Genomic DNA, 20,005 nt, shown 5'->3' with positions numbered 1-20,005 from the left:
GGAATCCGGATTTAGCATCCTTTCTCTGATCACACATTTCTTAAAGCAAACGTTCTGCAAGTTTTAAAACCGTCTGTTCTCCATCCAACACCTCCTCCAAGCCCGCCGCCTAGTTCCTTCCCACTCTACCTCGCCCCCCTACTCCGCCCCCAGGCTGCGCATGCGTTCTAAGAATCTCTACACTCAAGGCAGAAGCTGGGAGTGTAGTCGGGGGCTATTCTCTCGCCCAGGAATATGGCGGCGAGTCAGGGAGTTGGTGGTAACAGTGCGGGCGGCGGTTGTAGTGGAGGTGGAAATAGTGGTAGCGGTGGCGGTGGCACGGCAGGAGGAGGTAGTGGAGCGGGAGCAGGAGGTGGCGGCGGCGGGACCCTAGTGCTGCCCATCCCGGTACCGACTCTTTTCGGTCAGCCTTTCCCCAACGGGCCGCAGTGGAACCCCGGGAGCTTGCAGCCTCAACACACCGCGAGGAGCCTGGACCGGGCCCTCGAGGAGGCAGGCAACTCCGGCATCCTTAGCCTCAGTGGTAGGAAACTTCGAGAGTTCCCTGGCAGTGGCTACGACCTGACGGACACCACCCAAGCAGGTGACAGGACTCGGTTACGGGGTGGTGAAGGAAAGCTAAGAACGAGGAGGTGGGGAGAGTGGGTGGCTGCATGGCTGCGTTGTTGGACTGCTGGTCTGGGCGGGTGCAACAGGGCGGTGAACTGACAAAGTCGGAGCCCCTTGTTGTGAATGTGGGGGGCAGAGAAGGGAATAGGGGAGGGGGTAAAGGAATGCTGATTGGAAGATGTATGGAAATCGGGTGGGATGTGAGAGCTGAAAGAACATTATTGTTAAATCGAGTTTCCCCTGTAAGGGGTGGGAAGGGAGGTATTGACACCTTCCTTAATGCACTTCTTCCAACTATCTTGGATGTTCTCATCTTTTCCAGAGGCAGGGGTTGGGGGTGGAAACAATACATATAATCGTAATCTATACGTATTCCTTAAAAGCATACGTGCTTGCAAGAATGCTATATCCCCTTTCATAGTACAGCAGCAGTATTGCCACGGTATTTGTGTTCTTATTTTCTGTTTCAGTCATCTTAGAATATTCTTGCCTTCTTATCCTGTATGTCTTAAAGACCGAGATTTTTCATTTTCCTGGTGTTGAGAAGATAGTGGTGCTTAAATTAGTATTTGCTGCAAATTAAATCATCAATCACTTAAATGTCTGGTTGCCAGGGTCAAGAATCCTTGTTTTGAGTTATGTAAGTCTTAATGTTCATAGAAGAAATTGCCAACAAATTTTAAAGGTATTTTTGAGAAACATAATTAACTCCTTTATGGAGTTGTGGGTTAATGAGTTATCATTTTGGATGAGAAATGGGCTATTGTAATGTTCTTCATATACTCTCTGGTATTCTTTGTTGTGGGTGGTATTTTTTATTATGAACACATTCTCTTTCCTCTCTTATATACCAATGTTGAATATTTTAGGTGTGTTTTGGTGTAATAAAAGGGATGTTTTGCTTTTCATAATCTTTATATTTGTTATTTATATTTGTTTTTTCATTTGCTTTGCTGAAAGAAATCATGGACAATATTATTTTAATAGATGCACTAATTTTGAAACAATATAGTAAGTACATTCACCCATAATGAGAAGTAATTAAATGGCTTCTTATTTTCATAATAACATGATTTAAGTGTACTCAGATTCTAGCTGTTGAATCAAGATATGTGTTTGGAAAGGGTGGGGAGAGGAAGACAGCCTAAAATTGAAGCCTTCCACCCAATTATTCTTTTAGGAATTATCCTAAGAACCATGAATGTGTAATTTATCACTGATTTTTGTGTTTTGGAAAGCATGTTTTGAGTATTTACTGCTTCACTCTGAGCATATTTTCTAATGTTCACATATTCCTGAATATATTGGCAAAATATTATACTACTTGGTATGTTCTTCAAAGGCTTCAATAGAAATGGTTTGAGACTGTGTCATTATAGGGATATATTGATTTGTTTATTGTTCTTTATAACCTATAAAGGATCTATCTATCTGTAGGACAGAGTTTAAGCATCTTAGCCTGGCATTCAGGGCTTTTACTGTCTGGCTCCAATTTACCATTAACTTTACCTCTTCCAAAGCTCCTATACAGAACCCTCTGTTCCAACTAGGTTAACTCCCTGTCCCTCAAATAATTTTATGAATTTCTGCCTCATCCTTGTAGAAGGTCATCCACATGCTTGGGATTTACTTATTTTCCCTACATCTTTAATTTTGTTCAAAACCCAGCTTTTCCAAGAAACTGTCTCCAACTACCTTAGTCCATAGCAGTTTCCCATTTCTTTGAACTCCCATGGTACTGCTTGTCTTTACCATTTACATGCTAGTGCTGGCTTTATTTTCTTTTTATGTTTGTGTCTTGCTGTCTCTGAGGAGATAGATGGAGAGCTCCTAAAAGGCAGGGAATAAGTTACATATTTGGTTAGTCTTATTATATATAGTTTATGTTGTACTTGATGATACTTTTCATAAATATAAATATCATGTGGTTATAGTTGTTGGCTTTAAAGTCTTCACTTGGTTTTCTGGAGCAGGCATTAATAGAAACCAGAATCATATTTGTTCTTGGTAAAACATTCTTTCATCATAAACTTGATCAGGGTCTGCAGTAACACAGGAATTTTTGAGATAATTCCACTTCATTTTACTTTTACTTTTTCACTTAAATGTATGTTCTTTGTGGGAACACTTCAGAATTTAGATGAGAAATCTGTGAGTAACTCATTTGCCATTTTTTAAACAAAATTCAGCCATGAATATTTAGGGGTAGTATTATTGTGTGTAAGGAGATTGACATTATGTATAAATGAATCTAGGTACACTGGAACTGAAGAAAAATAGAGCATGTTTGAGATTTTTTAAAAAAGATTTTATTTGTTTATTTTTAGAGAGGGGGTAGGGAGGGAGAAAGAAAAGGAGAGAAACATTGACTGGTTGCCTCTCCTGTGCTTCCTGACTGGGGACCAACTGGGCACCGAACTCACAACCCACGCTTGTGCCTTGATGGGGAGTCAAACCGGCTACCTTTCGCTCCTCAAGACTGAGCCACACACAGGTCAGGGCCGCATGTTTGAAATTGTATATACATACATGGTATATACACATATACACACAAACATACACATACAGATATACATTGTATATCCTTTGTTTGATGAGCACAGTTTGTTGATATTGCTATATTTAAAGTGACCTTCAGTGGGATGATGTTTCAGATCCAAACTGATCAGACCAGCATGTAATGGTTTATTGGATTGAGAAGAGACTGGAGGAACAAAAAATAGGTAAGAAGTTACTATGTTAATCTAGGTGTGAGGTGGTGAGAATCTTGGTTAAAACAGAATTTGATGAGAAGGGGAAATGGATAGATTTCAAAGGAAGTAGGGAGGGCTTTATACATTATTTTTCTGTTCCTTACATACATGCAAGATGAAATAGGCCAGCGGTTCTCCACTTTGGCTGCATATTAAAATCACACAGGGGATTTTTTTTAAAACTGTTCCTGGGCCCCACCCTAGACCAATTAAATCAGATTCTTAGGGGCCTAGAGACTTCTTAAAAAAGTCTTCCCAAGTGCTTCTAATATGCAGCTAGGTTTGTGAAACTCTAAATAGCTAATCTTTTAAAGGTACTCAAGAAATATTTATTGGTTGAGAACCTATGCACCCCAGTGTTCATAGCAGAACAATTTACAATAGCTAAGTACTGGAAGAAACCTAAGTGCCCATCAGTAAATGCATGGATTAAAAAACTATGGTACATTTACACAATGGAACACTATACAGCAGAGAGAAAGAAGAAGCTCCTACCCTTCCTGACAGTGTGGATGGACCTGGAGAGCATTATGCTAAGTGAAATAAGCCAGGTGGTGAAAGACAGACACCATATGATCTCAACTTTAACAGGAATCTAATCAACAAAACAAACAAGCAAGCAAAATAGAACCAGAGACATTGAAATTAAGAACAAACTCAAAGTAACCAGGGGGGAGGTGGGAGGGTATGAGGGGAAAGGGGGGAAGGGTTTTCAACAACTATAAAGGACATATGGATAAAACCAAGGGGGGTATAATCAGGGGAGGGAGGTGGGGATGGCTAGGGTGGGGGGAGAGAAGGGGGAAAATGCAGACAACTATACTTGAATAACAATACAAAGTTTAAAATTTTTAAAAAATGTTTATTGTTTGAGTGAATAAAAACTGATAAAAGTTTACTGACAATCCTAAAGTGACTTGTTAAGAGGGTCAAAGCCCAAACTAGAAACTAAGCATTTAAGTTTTAGTTGAATATTCTTTTTAATAGCCTTGTGTCAGGTAGAGACTCATATTTTCTCATCATATTATGTCTACAGTGAATAGAAACATAACAGGAAGTAATAGTTTCTTCAGTTCCCATGCATTACTCTGGTTTGCATTTAATACTGTTTTTTAATGTATTTTATTGATTATGCTATTACAGTTGTCCCATTCCTCCCCCTCACCTCCATCCTGCACACCCACTCCCATCCACATTCCCCCCCATTTGGTTCATGTCCATGTGTCATACTTATAAGTTCTTTAGCTTCTACATTTCCCATGCTATTATTACCCTCCCCCTGTCTATTTTCTACCTACCATCTATGCTACTTATTCTCTGTACCTTTTCCCCCTCACTCCCCCTCCCACTCCCCTCTTGATAACCCTGCATGTGATCTCCATTTCTGTGATTCTGTCCCTGTTCTAGTTGTTTGCTTAGTTTGCTTTTGTTTTTGTTTTAGGTGTGGTTAATAATTATGAGTTTTCTGACATTTTACTGTACATGTCTTTTACCTTCTTTTTCTTAGATAAGTCCCTTTAACATTTCATATAATAGGGGCTTGGTGATGATGAACTCCTTTAACTTGACCTTATCTGAGAAGCACTTTATCTGCCCTTCCATTCTAGTAAAAGGCGAAAGATTTATACGATCTGAAGAGAAACCAGAGTATTGCCCTTCCATTCTAAATGAAAGCTTTGCTGGATAGAGCAATCTTGGATATAGGTCCTTGCCTTTCATGACTTGGAATACTTCTTTCCAGCCCCTTCTTGCCTCTAAGGTCTCTTTTGAGAAATCAGCTGACAGTCTGATGAGAACTCCTTTGTAGGTAACTCTCTCCTTTTGTCTCGCTGCTGTTAAGATTCTCTCCTTATCTTTAATCTTGGCTAAGGTAATTATGATGTGGCTTGGTGTGTCCCTCCTTGAATCCAACTTCTTTGGGACTCTCTAAGCTTCGTAGACTTCCTGGAAATCTATTTCCTTTGCTAGAATGGGGAAGTTCTCCTTTATTATTTGTCCAAATAAGTTTTCCACATGTTGCTCTTCCTCTTCTCCTTTTGGTACCCCTATAATTCAGACGTTGGAACATTTAAAGATGTCCTGGAGGTTCCTAAGCCTCTCCTCATTTTTTTGAACTCTTGTTTCTTCATTCTTTTCTGACTGGATGTTTCTTTCTTCCTTCTGGTCCACTCTATTGATTTGAGTCCCAGTGTGCTTCCCATCACTATTGGTTCCCTGTACATTTTCCTTTATTTCACTTAGCATAGCTTTCATTTTTTCATCTAATTTGTGACCAAATTCAACCAGTTCTGTGAGCATCCTGATCAACAGTGCTTTGAACTGTGCATCTGATAGGTTGGCGATCTCTTCGTCCCTTAGTTGTATTTTTTCTGGAGCTTTGATGTGTTCTTCTGTTTGGGCCATTTTTTTTTTTTGTCTTGATGTACCTGTTATGTAGTGAGGGTCGGAACCTTAGGTGTTCACCAGGGCAAGGCAACCCAATCTCTGGGTTGTGATGCTGTATGTGGGGCAGGGGTCCAAGAGGGAACAGTGGCACTTGCTCCGCTCTCGGCCAGATTTCAGTCATTCCCCCTGCTTGCCCCAAGCAAACTGGGCCCTTCTGGTGCTCATTCCTATGTGGGTGGGTTTGTGTATGTTCTAGGACCCTGTGCGTCTCTCCAGTGAACTCTCCTGTGAGGCTGGGTGTTTCTCCCGGCACTTCAACCCGCACAGGTGTTTTCAATTGGTGTTTTGAGGCTTTATTTTCCCATGCTGGGACCCTGGGTTGTGTGGTCTGTCTCGCTCCCCAGTTTTGCCTGGTTTATCTGTGCACAAATGTGGGACCACCCAGTCCACCAGCTGCCTTGTGTGCCACGCCCCTCCACAGTCCACTGCCTTGCTGGGTCCACCCGCTGCCGCCTTGTGCGCCCGGGGTTCACCAGCCACTGCTTTGCCACAACCGCTCTCCACCCGGCCGCCTGACTCTGCCCCTTCTAACAGTCTGGATGAATGTGTCTACTTTAACTCCTTGGTTGTTGGACTTTCATACAGTTCAATTTTCTGTCAGTACTGGTAGTTTTTTGTTTCTAAATTATTCTTGTCCTTCTTTTGGTTGTGCGAGGAGGCATGGTATGTCTACCTACACCTCCATCTTGGCCGGAAGTCCACATTTAATACTGTTTGATAAGTTTGTATTAAGAAAATAGTGCCCCCAAAATATGTTGCAGCAAAATCTTGTTTTTTCTATTAATAGTCTTGTTATGAGGGAAAATGAATAGTAGGTAGCAGTTGGCAAAAGCTTTCTTCGATGTCTTCTTACCTCTCTTTGCATTTCTGGTGCCTGCTTCCTTCATCTGCCCTCTCCCTTCTGCTGCTGTTCTTGTTTCTTCTTCCCACTTCTGCCTCATTCTCCTTTCCTTCCTGGGATGGAGCTCAAAGCTAACTAATTATGTCTGCCTTTCCAGGAGATTAACATGTAAAAGTGATAGTTTGCTAATTTACTTGAGTTTCCAATTGGTGGTTTGTGCTTGTGACCTTTTTGAATAGATCTACCTGACAGACACTTTTTGATAAAAATCATCACCTATATAAATACATAAAAACAGGGATCAGAAGTTGAAAGTAGCTGACTCTTGTAATGTCTCATCTTTGATGGTGTATAGGTAGGCTTGGCAAGACAAAGGGAAATTGCTTAGAACTTTTAGTCTGTCTGGATACTTTGATAATTTGTCGACCTTAACAAAACTTGAAAATGATTTTAATGGCTCCCTTAACTCATTCTGAAACTTTTCATATTTGACTTTGTCACCAGTGCTACAAATAAGTTTGAGCCTACTTGAAGCTTCTCCCTCTGCTTTTGCATGCCTCTTTATGTCCATAAACAATACATCTGTGGAACAGATTTCTGAATCTTACATACATCTGATTGTGTTGTGTCCTGACTCGTCACATGTTTTCCTGTAAACCAAGAGTCAACTCTAGTATTTCCTGCATATGCGGGTTCACCTCTTCAACTGTGGGACATGGTGCATTGTATCAGGCTGCACAATGAAGCCAGAAAAGTTCTACAGCACCCAATTTTTAAGAAAAACATTGACTTATGATGCGTGGGTCACCGGCCAGCAGTGATCACGGAACGCTGCGGATGGCTCGTCGAAAAACACGTGAGAAAAAACATGCACAGAGACAAACTAGTTTCTGTGGAGAAGTAGGGACGAAATGGCCACCCCCTCTAGTGGGGAGCGTGGCCCGATTTACCGTCCATACCTGCTTTTATTGGGCTCATTTTGCATAATAATTCAGGTAAAGTACAGTACTCATTAGGGGAAGTAAGGAACCATAGAAAACAAAGAACTCTACCAGTCTATTTTAAGTTGGGGTCAAAGAGCTGTAAGACTTTGGGGAACAAACTAACTTCCTCCTTGGACCCCTCTCATTCAACTGAGGGCATTCTAAACAAAGAAGGTTTCACAGTAATTTACATATTCTTTCTTAGGCCTGATCACCCGGGGAATCCGCCCTTTTCAGCACAGAGCTGCACCACCCTGTCATTGTTTCAGGCTTAGGTGGAGCAAGGGAACTAAGGCAACCAAGAGATAAGGAGATTTTCTCCCAGACGACGAGAACTCAGGCTATGTCAAAGCCGAAGAGCAAGGGTCCATCACCCCCTTTTGCTGCAGCTCCCAAAGTCCTTCTTTTGGGGGGCCTCCCAAAGTGATCGTGCCTGTCTTAGGTCGTTCCCCCCATGGGGAATCTTATCCGTCTTTGGCTAACCGACCAAGCTTTTTGGGGTTCAGTTATGAATAAAGCAGCAGAAGCAGCATTCCTGCGAGGGAGATAAGCGTTTGTCTCCTTGCTGGCTTACGGTTCCAAGGGCGTTCCCTTAGCCTTAGCCTAGGCGGGGGTTTCAGCTTCTGATACTAGTCAGGGTGGTTCCCAACAGACTTATTTTTTAAGACCAGCTTTAGGTTCACAGCAAGATTGAGCAGGAAGTACAGTGAGTTTCTACACATGTATAGTGTTCCCCATTATCAACATCCTGCACCACAGTGATACATTTGTTACAATTTATGAACCTACATTGACACGTCATTATCACCCAAAGTCCCTGATTTGCATTAGGGTTCACTCTCAGTGTTGTATATTTTGTGGGTTTGAACAAATATATAATACCATATATTCACCCTTAAGTGTTGTATGGAAGAGGTTTGCTGACCTCAAAATCCTTTGTGCTCCTCCTGTTCATCCTTTTCCACCCGCTTCTCCTCCCTGGCCCCCTAATTCTTGCAACCACCCATCTCACTCATCCTTTTATTGTTGGCAACATTGGATTTTGTTACACAGGTGAAGGCCCTCTCAGTGCATTCAGTAGAATGAGTTTGTGATTCTGATTTTGTGGCCTGATTCAAGTATCTGCCTTGTTTTATGTGATGAGTGTATTCCTGAAAAATCAAATGTGAAGCATTTTTTTGATAGTTTACTCACATTTTCATTGATCTATATTGAATTTGAGTTGCTGCACCTTTAGTGATTTATTTTATTCAGTGATGAATTCTTCTTTTAACATTATTTTATTGTTGTTCAAGTACAGTTTTCTACCCTTTCCCCCCACCCCTCCCCACCATCCAAGCCTTCCCTACCTTCCTCCACTGTTTCCAACCCCCTTGTTATTGTCCATGTGTCCTTTATAATTGTTTCTGCAAACCATTCGCCCTTTTCCCCTATAATCCCCTCCCCTGTCCGCTCTGGTCACTGTCAGCCTGTTCTTCATTTGAATGTCTTTCATTATATTTTGATTCCTTGTTCGTTGATTAGGTTCCTGTTAAAGGTGAGATAATATGGTATTTACCTTTCACCACCTGGCTTATTTCACTTAACATAATATTCTCCAGGTCCATCGACACTGCCAGGAAGGGTAGGAGTTCCTTCTTTCTTTCTGCTGCGTGGTATTCCACTGTGTAAATGAACCATAGTTTGTTGATCCATTCATTTACTGATGGGCACCTAGGTTGTTTCCAGCAATTGGCTATTGTAAATTGTGCTGTTATGAACATTGGGGTACATAGGTTATTTTGGATTGGTGTTTCAGGGTTCTTAGGACATAATCCTAGCAGTGGAATTGCTGGGTCAAAAGGTAGATCCATTTTTAGTTTTCTGAGAAAATTCCATACTGTTTTCCACAGTGGTTGTACCAGTCTGCAATCCCACCAACAGTGCACTAGGGTTCCCTTTTCTGCACAACTTCTCCAACACTTGTCATTTGTTGCTTTGTTTATGATGGCCATTCTGACTGGTGTGAAGTGGTATCTCATTGTGGTTTTAATTTGCATCTCTCTGATAGATAGCAATACTGAGCATCTTTTCATATGCCTCTGGATCCCCCGTGTGTCCTCCTTGGAGAAGTGTCTGTTCAAGTCCTTTGCCCATTTTTTAATTGGGCTACTTGCCTTGTAAGAGTGGAGTTATGTGAGTTCTTTATATATTTTGGACATTAAACCCTTGTCTGAGGTATTATTGGCAAATATGTTTTCCCATACAGTTGGTTCTCTTTTCATTTTAATGCTGTTTTCTTTAGTTGCATAGAAGCTTTTTGATTGATGAGATCCCATTTGTTTATTCTTTCCTTTATGTCCCTTGCTCTAGGGGACAGATCAGTGAACATATTTCTGAGTGAAATATCTTGAGATTTTCCTGCCGATATTTCCCTTTAGGACTTTAATGGAGTCATGACTTATATTTAAGTCTTTTTTCCACCTTGAATTTATTTTTGTATATGGTTTAAGTTGGTGATCAAGTTTCATTTTTTTGCATGTAGCTATCTAGCTCTCCCATCACCATTTGTTGAAGAGGCTATTTTTATTCCATTTTATGCTGTTGCCCCCTTTGTTGAATATTAATCGACTGTAGAGACTTGGGTTTATTTCTGGGCTCTCTGTTCTGTTCTGTTGGTCTATCTGTCTGTTCTTATGCCAGAATCAGGCTTTTTTTATTATAGTGGCCTTGTAATACAGTTTGATATCAGGTATTGTGATCCCTCTTACTTAGTTCTTGTTTCTCAAAATTGCTTAGCTATTAGAGATCATTTATAGTTCCATATAAATGTTTGAAGTGTTTGTTCTGTGTCTGTGAAATATGCCATTGGTACTTTAATGGGTATTGCACTGAATCTGTAAATTGCTTTGGGCAGTATGGACATTTTGATGATGTTAATTCTTCCAATCCATGAGCATGGTACATGCTTCCATTTGTTTGTGTCTTCCTTCATTTCTTTCTTCAGTGTTGTAGTTTTCTGAGTAGAGGTCTTTTACCTCCTTGGTTAGGTTTATTCCTAGGTACTTTATTTTTCTTGTTGCTATATCAAATGTTTTTTTTCCTGATTTCTATTTTTCATGTTTCATTGTTGGTATACAAAAACGCCTTTGATTTCTGAATATTCACTTTGTGTCCTGCTGTTTTGCCAAATTCATTTATTAGGTCAAGCAGTTTCTTGGTGGGGTCTATTGGATTTTCTATGTACACTATCATGTCATCTGCAAATAAGGGTGGTTTTGTTTCCTCCTTTCTAGTTTGAATCCCTTTTATTTCCTTTTCTTGCCTGATAGCTATGGCTAGGACTTCCAACACTGTGTTGAATAGAAGTGGTGAAAGTGGACAACCTTGTCTTGTTCCTGATGTTAGTAGGAAATCTCTAAGTTTTTGCCCATTGACTGTGATGTTGGCTGTAGGTCTCTTGTATATAGCCTTTATTATGCTGAGGAATGCTCCCTCTATTCCTACTTTGCTGAGTGTTTTTTATCATAAATGGGTGCTGTACCTTATCAAATGCTTTTTCCGCATCTGTTGATATGATCGTGTGGTTTTTGTCTTTGCTTTTGTTTATGTGATGTATTATGTTTATTGATTTGAGAATATTGTACCATCCTTGCATCTCTGGTATAAATCCCACTTGGTCATAGTGTATGATCTTTTTAATGTATTGCTGGATGCAGTTTGCCAATATTTTGTTGAGGATTTTAGCGTCTATGTTCATCAGATATATTGGCCTGAAGTTTTTGTTGTTTGTTGTGTCTTTATCTGGTTTTGGGATAAGGATGATGCTGGCTTCATAGAATGAGTTTGGGAGTCTTCCGTCTTGCATTTTTTGGAATAGCCTGTGAAGGAGAGGGGTTAGCTATTCCTTAAATGCTTTGTAGTATTCTCCTATGAAACTGTCCAGTCCAGGGCTTTTGTGTGTCGGGAATTTTTTGATTACTGCTTAAATTTTGTCTGCTGTTATTGATCTGCTCAGGCTTTCTGCTGCTTCTTTATTTTCTTTTAGAAGATTATATTTTTCTAGAAGTTTGTCCATTTCACCTAGGTTTTAAATTTCTTGGCATATAATTCTTCATAGTAATTTTTATCTCTCCTCTTTCATTTCTGATTGTGTTTATTTGTGTCCTCTCTCTTTTGTTCTTGATGAGCCTGCTTAAGGGCTTGCCGATTTTGTTTATCTTTACAAAGAACCAGCTCCTGAATTTATTGACCCTTAGAATTTTGCTTTTTGACTCTATGTTGTTTAATTCTTCTCTGTTCTTGTTTATTTCCTTCATCTACTTGCTCTGAGCTGTCTTTGTTGTTGTTGTCATTGTTGGAGTGTTGCGCGTGGGTCACCGGCCAGCAGTGACCATGGAACGCTGTGGATGGCTCGACAAAACACGTGAGACAAAACAACACATGCACAGAGACAAACTAGTTTCTGTGGAGAAGTAGGGACGAAATGGCCACCCCCCCTAGTGGGGAGCGCGCCGATTTACAGTCCATACCTGCTTTTATTGGGCTCATGCTGCATAATAATTCAGGTAAAGTACAGTACTCATTAGGGGAAGTAAGGAACTATAGAAAACAAAGAACTCTGCCGGTCTATTGAGTTGGGGTCAAAGAGTTGTAAGACTGAGGAACTAACTAACTTCCTCCTTGGACCCCTCTCATTCAACTGAGGGCATTCTAAACAAAGAAGGTTTCACAGTAATTTACATATTCTTTCTTAGGCCTGATCACCCGGGGATCCGCCCTTTTCAGCACAGAGCTGCACCACCCTGTCATTGTTTCAGGCTTAGGTGGAGCAAGGGAACTAAGGCAACCAAGAGATAAGGAGATTTTCTCCCAGACGACGAGAACTCAGGCTATGTCAAAGCCGAAGAGCAAGGGTCCATCACCCCCTTTTGCTGCAGCTCCCAAAGTCCTGCTTTTGGGGGGCCTCCCTAAGTGATCGTGCCTGTCTTAGGTCGTTCCCCCCGTGGGGGATCTTACCCGTCTTTGGCTAACCGACCAAGCTTTTGGGGGTTCAGTCATGAATAAAGCAGCAGAAGCAGCATTCCTGCCAGGGAGATAAGCGTTTGTCTCCTTGCTGGCTTACGGTTCCAAGGGCGTTCCCTTAGCCTTAGCTAGGCGGGGGTTTCAGCCTCTGATACCAGTCAGGGCGGTTCCCAACATTGGAGTTCTTGTAGTTGGAGGGTTAGGTTGGTTATTTGAAATGTGGCTTTTTTTTTTTTTTTTTAGGTAGGCCTGTATCACTATGAATTTCCCTCTCATGACTGCCTCCAGTGTGTCCCATAAGTTTTAGGTTGTTGTGAGTTCATTTTCATTTGTTTTCAGAAACTTTTATTTCTTCCTTGATCTCATTCTTGACCCTTTCATTGTTTAATAGCATGCTGTTAAATCTCCATCAGTTTGTTTTTGGATTTTGTCCTTCAGGTTGGTTTCTAATTTCTGTACCTTGTGGTTGGAGAAAATGCTTGATTTGGTTTCAGTTTTCTTGAATTTGTTGAGGCTTGTTTTGTGTCCTATCATGTGGTCTATCTTTGAAAATGGTCCATGTATATTTGGAAAAATGTGTATTTTCTTCTTTGGGGTGAAAGGCTCTCTATATATCAATTAAGATAATATTATCTAGGACATTGTTCAGTGCCACAATATCTTACCTGTTATTTTGTTAGGAAGATCTGTCCATTTTTGACAGTGGGGTGTTAAAATCCCCTACTGTAATTGTTTTGCTGTCAATATGTTTCTTGAAGTCCTCCAAGATTTTCTTTATGTATTTGTGTGTTCCTGTATTGGGTGCCTATATATTGACAATGCTTATGTCTTCTTGGTGTATTCTTCCCTTGAGTATTATGAAGTGACCTTCTGGGTCTCTTTTTATGGTCCTTTGTTTTGAAGTCTATTTTGTCTGATATGAGTATTCCTACCCCAGCTTTTTTTCCCTGTACGTTTGCTTGGAAAATTTGTTTCCATCCCTTCAGTTTCAGTCTGTGTAGGTCTTTTGTTCTCAGGTCAGTCTCTGCAGCATATGTCTTGGTCATGCTTTCTTATCCGTTCAGCTGTTCTATGTCTTTTGATTGGTGCATTTAATCCATTTATGTTTAAGGCTACTATGGATAGGTACTTATTCATTACCATTTTTTCATACCTGTGTTTATCTGTCTCTCACTCTTTTCCTTCCTTTTCTTAAAGCAGTCCCTTTAGCATCTCTTGCAGAGCTGTTTTGGTGAAAGTGTGTTCTTTTAGACTTTTTTTGTCTGGGAAGCTCCTTATTTGTCTTTCCATTAATTGAGAACCTTGCTGGGTAAAGTAGCCTTGGTTGCAGGCCTTTGTTTCTCATTACTTGGAATATTTCTTGCCATTCTCTTCTAGCTGGGAGCATTTCCATTGAGAAGTCAGCTGCTAGCTTTATTGAGGCTCTCTTGTATGTTACTTCCTGTTTCTCCCTTGGTGTCTTGAAGATTTTCTCTTTGTCTTGGAATTTTGTCATTTTAATTACAGTGTGTCTTGAAGTGGGCCTCTTTGGGTTCCTCTTGATTGGACTCTGTGTTTTCTGGATTTGTGTGACTTTTTCTCTCATCAAGTTAGGGAAGTTTTCCACCATTACTTTTTCAAACAGGTTTTCTATCCCTTGCTCTTCTTCTTCTCCTTGTGGTATCCCTATTATATGGATATTATTCTGTTTCATGTTGCTTTGCAGCTCCCTTACCATGTCTTTATTCTTTCTGAGTCTCTTTTCCTTTTCTTGCTCCTTCTGGGAGTTTTTTCCTACTTTGTCCTCCAGTTTGTTGACTTGATCCTCTGCTTCATGCAGCCTACTTATAATTCCTCCCAATGTGTTTTTTATATCTGAAATTTTATTGTTCATTTCTTTCTGTTTTTTTTTTATAGTTTCTATTTCCTTTTTCATGCTGATATAGTTCTCATTCAGTTCCTTGTAGTTTTCTTTGAGTTCCTTGAGCATCTGTATAACCATTTTGAATTTTACCTCTAATAGTTTGGTTACCTCCATTTTGTTTAGCTCTTTTAGCGGGAGTCTTCCATTCCTTTTGATTGCATGTTCTTTTTTTGTCTCCCCATTTTAGATGACTCATTTTGTTTGTTTCTGCTCTTCCTGATGCTTCGCTTTGCTATCTGTCTTTGTATGGTGAACTTCTATGGTAGAAGTTCTACGGGGTTCAGTAGTGTGGTCTCTTTGATCTCCTTGTCTGAACGTTCTGGGTGTGCCTTTTCTTCTGTTTGTGTGGGCTTTCTTGTTTTACTTGGGTTTTTACCTTTTGGTGGTTCCTTTGTTGGTGGTTTTTCTCCTTAACAGGTATTCTGATGTTTGTAGCTACCACCTATTCTTGTATGTGATCAGTGGCAGTGGGTAGGCAAAATGGATTAAGACAGCAGGAGAGTATTCTATGGGATTTAAAGTACCAGCAAGTAGAGAAGAGGCAGGAGTTTCTTTGGATAAGTATAGCATTAACTGTGATATTTCCTCCAACTAGCCACTTTTTATGAAAGGTGAAAGAAACAAGACTCTTGTTAGAGGGGAGGAGGATTGTGAGCTGAATCCAGAAAACGGAGCACTTATGGAAGGTTAGATGATGAGATATAATGAGAGTAAAGGAGAAAAAGTAGGTGTAATGTGAGAAAGAATAGAGTTAACCACAATAATAATAATGCTCTGGATTGAAGTAAAGTGTGCTAAGATCAGGAGGGTTGCTGTGTAGTATGTACAATTGTATGGAACAACAATGATTTACAATAATAGTACTGGAACAACAATAATATGACAAGAAATATATGATTTGGGTAACCAGAATAGAAAGTACTCGATCAATAGTTGTGTATTATTGGAACACGGGTGAAGTGAAAGAAGGAAAATTAAAATACAATAAAGAGAGAATAAGGAAAACCAGTCAACCAATGCAATTAAACTGAGAAATAAAACAAGGAAAACCAGACATAAGGAGGATAAATAAAAGAATACTAATCAAATCAATGGTAAAAATAATGAAAAGATAATAGTAATAATACACATAAACAATAAAATGCCAGCTCTATGGGATAGCAAAGTGACATGTGTCTCAATTTTTTTGGGTTAACCTTGTGTTCCTGTTGTGGAAAATCCATCCACACGCGGGGAGATAATGAAGCACGAACTTTATTACCCGGGGGCCCAGAGGGGGTGGCTAACATCCAAATCCTCTGAGCACCGATCCTCACTCTCCCGGGGTTTAAATAGTCCCGGGCTTCCTACCTACGTGGTGAAGCAAGGTTACAGAAGCCGAATGCGGAAGTTAGGTCCAGCTACCTTATATGGGAGACAAAGAGAAAACTCAGGAGGAATTTGCAGAAGCAAGGAGCAAGGAGCTTATCATGGGAGTCTGTGTACGACCTTGAGTAACTGGCCGTTGCTTTGGTTACGACTTGTCAGCTTCTACAGTCCTGTGTGAAACTTTGCAAGTGTTACAGTTACAGAGCATAAGAAACCTTTGGAGTTTTCTTTTCCTGCCACATTCCCTCTTTCGATATGTCTCTGGATCCTTCATAATTCCATGTCTTATTGTCTCACTTGGGGGAAGAGAAAAAGAAGGAAGAAAAAAAAAGAGAGTGGATCCAAAAAGAAAAAATAATAATAAGCTTTTGGCTGATTTTTAATTTGTTCAGTGATTTCTGCTGGTCTTCCTAGATGCCCTAGGACGAGGGGGCTGGGCCTTGCCTTTCTCTCTTCCTGTGGTTTTGAGAGGATGGGGACCAAGTCTGGGTCACAATTTCCTGACCTCTGCCAGCCCAGGTCCTCTGTGAGCTACCAGGCTCAAATCAGCCACTCAGTCTCTGGACCCACAGCAGGAGTCAATCTTGGGCAAAGCTCAAGGGAAGCTGGGTGTACATGGTTCTGTTCAGTTATTCAGTCACTGGACACACAGCGTGAGACAAGTGGGAAGCAGTTCTGTTCAGCTGTTGTCTCTGGGAGCACAGTGCTAGACAAGCTGGGTGCAGTTTTGCTCAGCTTCTCAGTCTCAGGGCATGCCGTGCGAGACAAGTGGGGCATGCAGTTCCACTCAGCTACTCAGTCACTGGCCGGGTGCAGCTGAAATCTCTCTTGGGGCATGCCAGCTGCTGCTGAGAGTTCTTTACAAAGCAGCTGCCCGCTGTTCTTAACAAAAGCCCGGCTTTTCACACAGCCCAACTTTCTAGCCAGTCCAGAGACTATCCAAGTCAGGGTCCGACATGGCCCAACTCCTCCCTTCTTCAGGTGTCTCCCAGCACCTCAATATCTCTGGTGCTGGCATCCACAGTCCCATTGGATTTATACCACCTCTGTGTGTCTTTCACTTTATCTCTATTCCCTCACAGTGACTTCCAGCATCCCTGTCCCTTCTGGTGCCGACTGCCCTCCCTGCTCTGGTAGGGGACGGTGTTGTGCTCTAACTGTCCTCCCTGTATCCTGTAGCAGGCACTGGGCTGGGGGCCACAGCAGCCCTGGTTCCCGCATAGATCCCAGGGACCTTACTGTCCCAGCGCAATCTCTTCACCATCTGTTTTTCAATGTCCTCTGCAGTTTTTTGCCTCCAAACTTCATATAAGCTGGGATTCCATTGACTGTTTACTCTGTTCCTCAGAAGATTAGCAAGGCATGCCAGGTGGGCACAGGAAGTACTGGGCTCCACTCCCACCTACCTCACTTCCATCTTCTCTCCCCAGTGATGAATTCTTCTATAGCGCAAATAGTTGTCTTTTGATTTCTCTTGCACGTTAACATTTTAAAGTAAGATGTTATCTTAAATTGGAGGATATGTTCTTTGTGAAAATAATACCATTTATGCAGCTCTTTATAAATTTTGAAGCACTTTCATTCTAATAAAACCCTGTGAGCTTGGTAGAATCCATAATAACTACTTCCTCTTGATGAGAGAGGTTAAATGATTTGCCCAAAGTTAAATGGCTAGAGTGTACAGCAGAGTGTGAGTCAGAGGCTAGATTTTCCAACTGTAGACCTCACTATTCTAGTGTTATTTCCATTGTAACACATTCTGTCCTTATAACAAAGCTATTGTTAAGATAACCACTAATAAATTAGCATTTATTATTAAAATAAATGCTACTAAATAGGTTATTTATGCTGAAAATGCTTATTTAACTTCTTAGGCTATATAGTGTTTTTACTGTTATTTTTATTATTACAAATGTCCCCCATTTCCCACCCCTTTGCTCACGTTTGCCCATCCCCTACCCTCTCCCTCTTACCATCCCCACACTATTGTCCTGTCCATGGACCATGTGTATATGTTCTTGTTTGTGTGCAGTATGTTTTGTTTTATGTGTTATATTTGTATATCTTGTCTTCATGTCTTTCTGATGATTTTAGAATAGATTCATTAAGCAAGCATTTATTGAACTCCAACTTTGGAAACATGATTATGGCCAATAGAGAAGACATGGTTGTTGTCTTTGGATTCATAAAACAGTTGCATGTGTTCAGTTATATGTGTAACAATTAGAAAAAAGATTACATAACAATATTTAAAATTGTACACTTTTATAAAGTATACAATAAGTGATATGGAACTGTGGCATAAAGCTTAATTTTATTATGGATTAAGTTACTTTGAAAAAGCTCTCTGTTAAGTTAGGTATTTCCTGATTCTTGAGGTAAACAATCAGTTTAGGATCAAGTTTTGATTTGGAAGGAGGGGCAGTTGTAGAATTTCAGAAGAGAAATCTCATGGATACAGAGTTGAGAATGGCATTGCATGTTAAGGGAAGATGTTAACTAAGGTTTGCTTTGTGTTTTCTCAAACACACTTAGAGGCTAAGAGGAGGGAACTGGTGGGGGGAGTTCAGTGTTAGAATGCAAGAGAAGGAGGAGGGCCTTCATTTGAGGATGGCTAAGCAAGGAGGTGTTAGCAATGGAAGAGAGGAGTAACCTGACCTTTGCTAAGGTGAAGGTAAATATAGATGTCTGGGGACACTACTGTCTTAAGTTTAAATCTTAAAACAGTGAGGCAGTGTCATCAAGGAAAACAAACTTGATGAGCATAGGAAAGGTATTCAGTAGTGCAAAATGCTCTAGGAATCAGCATGGAGAATAGTTCACAGTTTAGAATTAAGACTGTGTGGAACATAACAAGTCTGACAAATCTGTAGGTTGTTCATATTATCTACAAGATAGCTAGGAACATGGGAACTCTCATTTAGTAGTTTGCAAAATTAAGCCATCAAGTTAGCTTGATGAAACTTCAAATTTGTTGCAGAAGCCTCTGGATTTTCAGATAAGCGTCAAGCCCATCTTTGTGTGTTTGCGTCCAACTTTGATGAGCCTATGTATGTCAGTGAAGTTGGTGGAGGCCCTTTGTGCTGAACACCAAATCAACCTAATTAAGGTTGATGGCAGTAAGAAACTAGGGGAATGGGTAGGCCTCTGTAAGTTCAACAGAGAGGGAAAACCCCATAACATGGTTGGTCGCAGTTGTGTGGTGGTTAAGGACTATGGCAAAGAGTCTCAGGCAAAGGATGTCATCAAGGAGTACTTCAAATGCAAGAAATGAACAAATAAACTTGGCTTTTACTTCTCAAAAAAAAAAAGAGACTGTGCTGTATGCAGCTGAATTAGTTGCTTTTGTAATAGATGAGCTTATCATGTTTTCTAAAAAAATTATATATACTGTATTACACATCCAAGAACCTAAGTGGTTGATTGGGATATTTCAGAATTGGAGTTATAAGGACATTCTGTGTAAAGTTTAAAATTTTGATTTAGATTATTTGTAATGTAAACTGAATGATTTGCACATTTGTCATCAGAAGCATAAAGATAGGCAAAATCCAGAACCTTATAGACAATGTAAGAGATGATGTTAGGGGCACTTTTCACAAATACAGGTAATTGAGAATTTACAGCATATCAGTTTTCTGGGAGGTAGTATTTGTTTAAGTTTCAAGGCACACAGTGAAACTTTGCAGAAGGGCATATAATTTTCCAAGGCCATTAACCCATTAACCCATTCTAAGTGATGCTTAAACTGTGATGTTCAGGCTCATTCTGCAGAGGCTGTTTATCATCATGACCTAGAAGAGGAAACCTTTTAGTTTTCTCTTTTTCTCTACACATTGGGTATATTTGGATACTTCTTGAAACATTGTAATAGACTCAATCAATTCTTGAAAAATTTCAGAAAGTTTTGTCTGCTTTCCTTTTATAGAAGAAAATACACTCCAAGGAACCATTTTAGGTAATTAAAGAAAACTGTACAAGACAATTTTACCTTAAATGAGTTTACTCAGTCTGCTAAAGGTCAGTCTTTATCTTTTAATCTTTATATTTCTCCTGTTTTAAATAAAATGTAAAGTGATAACATTTTACTTATAGAATA

General features: G+C 40.3%; 1 protein-coding gene across 1 annotated transcript in view; it reads left to right on the top strand.

Moving 5' to 3' along the window:
* The first annotated feature begins 227 nt into the window (after nucleotides 1-227).
* Nucleotides 228-20,005, top strand: part of LRCH2 (leucine rich repeats and calponin homology domain containing 2) — a 139,131-nt gene continuing 119,353 nt past the window's right edge. The window contains exon 1 of the mRNA XM_045817738.1: nucleotides 228-583. Coding sequence (XP_045673694.1) covers nucleotides 235-583 — 349 coding nt within the window. The 5' untranslated portion in view covers nucleotides 228-234. The remainder of the gene's footprint in view (nucleotides 584-20,005) is intronic.

This window comes from Phyllostomus hastatus, unplaced genomic scaffold, assembly GCF_019186645.2.
Source record: "Phyllostomus hastatus isolate PE091 unplaced genomic scaffold, TTU_PhHast_1.1 phas_scaffold_28, whole genome shotgun sequence".
In the NCBI taxonomy this organism is placed as follows: Eukaryota; Metazoa; Chordata; class Mammalia; order Chiroptera; family Phyllostomidae; genus Phyllostomus; species Phyllostomus hastatus.
The sequence above is the reverse complement of the archived record's forward strand: the minus strand, read 5'-3'. Positions and strand labels throughout refer to the sequence as shown.